Source organism: Microtus ochrogaster, chromosome 7, assembly GCF_000317375.1.
Source record: "Microtus ochrogaster isolate Prairie Vole_2 chromosome 7, MicOch1.0, whole genome shotgun sequence".
In the NCBI taxonomy this organism is placed as follows: domain Eukaryota; kingdom Metazoa; phylum Chordata; class Mammalia; order Rodentia; family Cricetidae; genus Microtus; species Microtus ochrogaster.
In genome coordinates this window covers 18,177,248-18,179,057 of record NC_022014.1, presented here as the reverse complement: position 1 = coordinate 18,179,057, position 1,810 = coordinate 18,177,248, and the positions used below count along the sequence as shown (strand labels likewise).

General features: G+C 51.3%; 1 protein-coding gene across 1 annotated transcript in view; it reads left to right on the top strand.

The window, feature by feature from the left end:
- The first annotated feature begins 376 nt into the window (after window positions 1–376).
- Spaca3 (sperm acrosome associated 3) overlaps window positions 377–1,810 on the top strand; it is a 5,761-nt gene continuing 4,327 nt past the window's right edge. Inside the window, exons 1-2 of the mRNA XM_026780985.1 lie at window positions 377–629; window positions 1,317–1,475. Of these exons, the coding sequence (XP_026636786.1) occupies window positions 443–629; window positions 1,317–1,475 (346 nt within the window). The 5' untranslated portion in view covers window positions 377–442. The remainder of the gene's footprint in view (window positions 630–1,316; window positions 1,476–1,810) is intronic.

Here is a 1,810-nt window from a genome sequence, read left to right as displayed (position 1 = left end):
AGAGCCAAGTGACGAGAGTTGAGCACTTGGGATGGGTAAGTCTTAGGGAGCGTTTGCAAGGTGAGGATATAGAAGGGATGGATGGCCAAGAGGGGGACTTCAGCGCTGCTCAGGATCTGTGTGTGAGAGGAGAGCCTTCTCCCTGAGAGGGCTCCATGATGTGACCTGTGACCTGTGACCTGTGACCTGAGGGCCCTGATTCTGGGATGGGCTGGGAGGGAGATCTCTAGAGTGGGGCCTCAGGAACCTTGTCCAAGGCTTCGGGAGCATGTCTGGTGTCCCATCGGGGATGGAGCCTTGTCTCCTGTCCGCCCTTTCTCTCCTTTCCCAAGGTGCACTCAAACCCTGCCCTTCTTTTCTTCTTCCAAGGGGCAGCTGTCTGAACCCCGGGCTGGTGAACTGTCTGCCATCCCACAGTTCAGCCCCCTCTACCTTCCACTGCATGGAAACTAGGAGCCGGGCTCCCAGAAGACAGATGTGTCCACCTGGGATCCCTTGGCTGGCCCTGGCCTATCTGCTCAGCTGCCTGCTTGCCTCCAGCAAGGCCAAGGTCTTCAGTCGTTGTGAGCTGGCCAAAGAGCTGCATAACTTCGGGCTGGATGGCTATCGCGGATATAACCTGGCTGATTGTGAGAACACTTCTCCCTCCGCTCATTCTCTTGTCTGTCTTTCCTCCTACTCATTCAAAGGCCTTGTAGGAGGCATTCTGAGTTTAATCCTTCTTGGTAAAACCAGAAGTCAATGAGGTGGACGGCACCCACCTTCTGAGTTAACCTCATCCTAGGCAAGCAGCAGGCAAGCAGATTAGAACCATCCCTGCTGCTAGCCAGGAAGTCAAAGGAACCAGCAGCTTTGTAGGTTACACTTCATCTTGATCGTGAGGAACAAATACACCTGCTGAAACTTAGATGGCGAACTGAGCAAACCAATAATATTGCCGACTAGAGGCACTTTCAGGAGGCTGTAAAGCCCAGTCACATCTAGATTCATCTTGTCTCTAGTCCTGCCCCCCTTTTCTTGTGTCTTCCTAATCTTGCCTCTAAACGTTTAGCTCTCCTAAATGGATTCAACAAATGCAGCCAACTTTTCTATATACTGCACAGTGAGAGAGTAGGAAGATTGACGGTCCTGACCCTTGCTTTGAGGTAATTGTATATAATTTTGGGGCAGTCACTTTGACCTCTAGACTGATCCATCTGCAAAGTAGATGCAAGGAGACCTGTTGTTGGCTCCATGGTGTCTAGGAATTTATCTGTGAACCCTTTGTCTGTGGTGGCCCAAGAACCTGACCTCAGAGCTGTGTCTGTGCCTTGTAGGGGTCTGCCTTGCTTACTACACAAGTGGCTTCAATACAGCTGCTGTGGACCATGAAGCTGACGGAAGCACCAACAATGGCATTTTCCAGATCAACAGCCGGAAGTGGTGCAAGACTCTCATCCCGAATGGCCCCAACCTTTGTCACCTATACTGCACCGGTGGGCTAGCCTCTTTTTCGTAGTTTAGTTTTCTTTCCCTGTCTTTGTCTCTGGGTAGAGATCCCCCAGGAGATGGATAAGGGTCAAGTGGGGATGGAAGGCCTGCTATGAATCCAATTTGGGGTCTAGGCTGAGAGATGGTCTTAGAGCTACAGGGATAGAGGGAAGATTGTGGGAGAGAGGGGTAGGGTGACATCTTCAGAGACAGGGGAGTGGTGTTTCCAGACATGCAGAAGTGGTGTGTGTGTGTGTGTGTGTGTGTGTGTGTGTGTGTGTGTGAGAGAGAGAGAGAGAGAGAGAGAGAGAGAGAGAGAGAGAGAGAGAGAAAGAGAGAG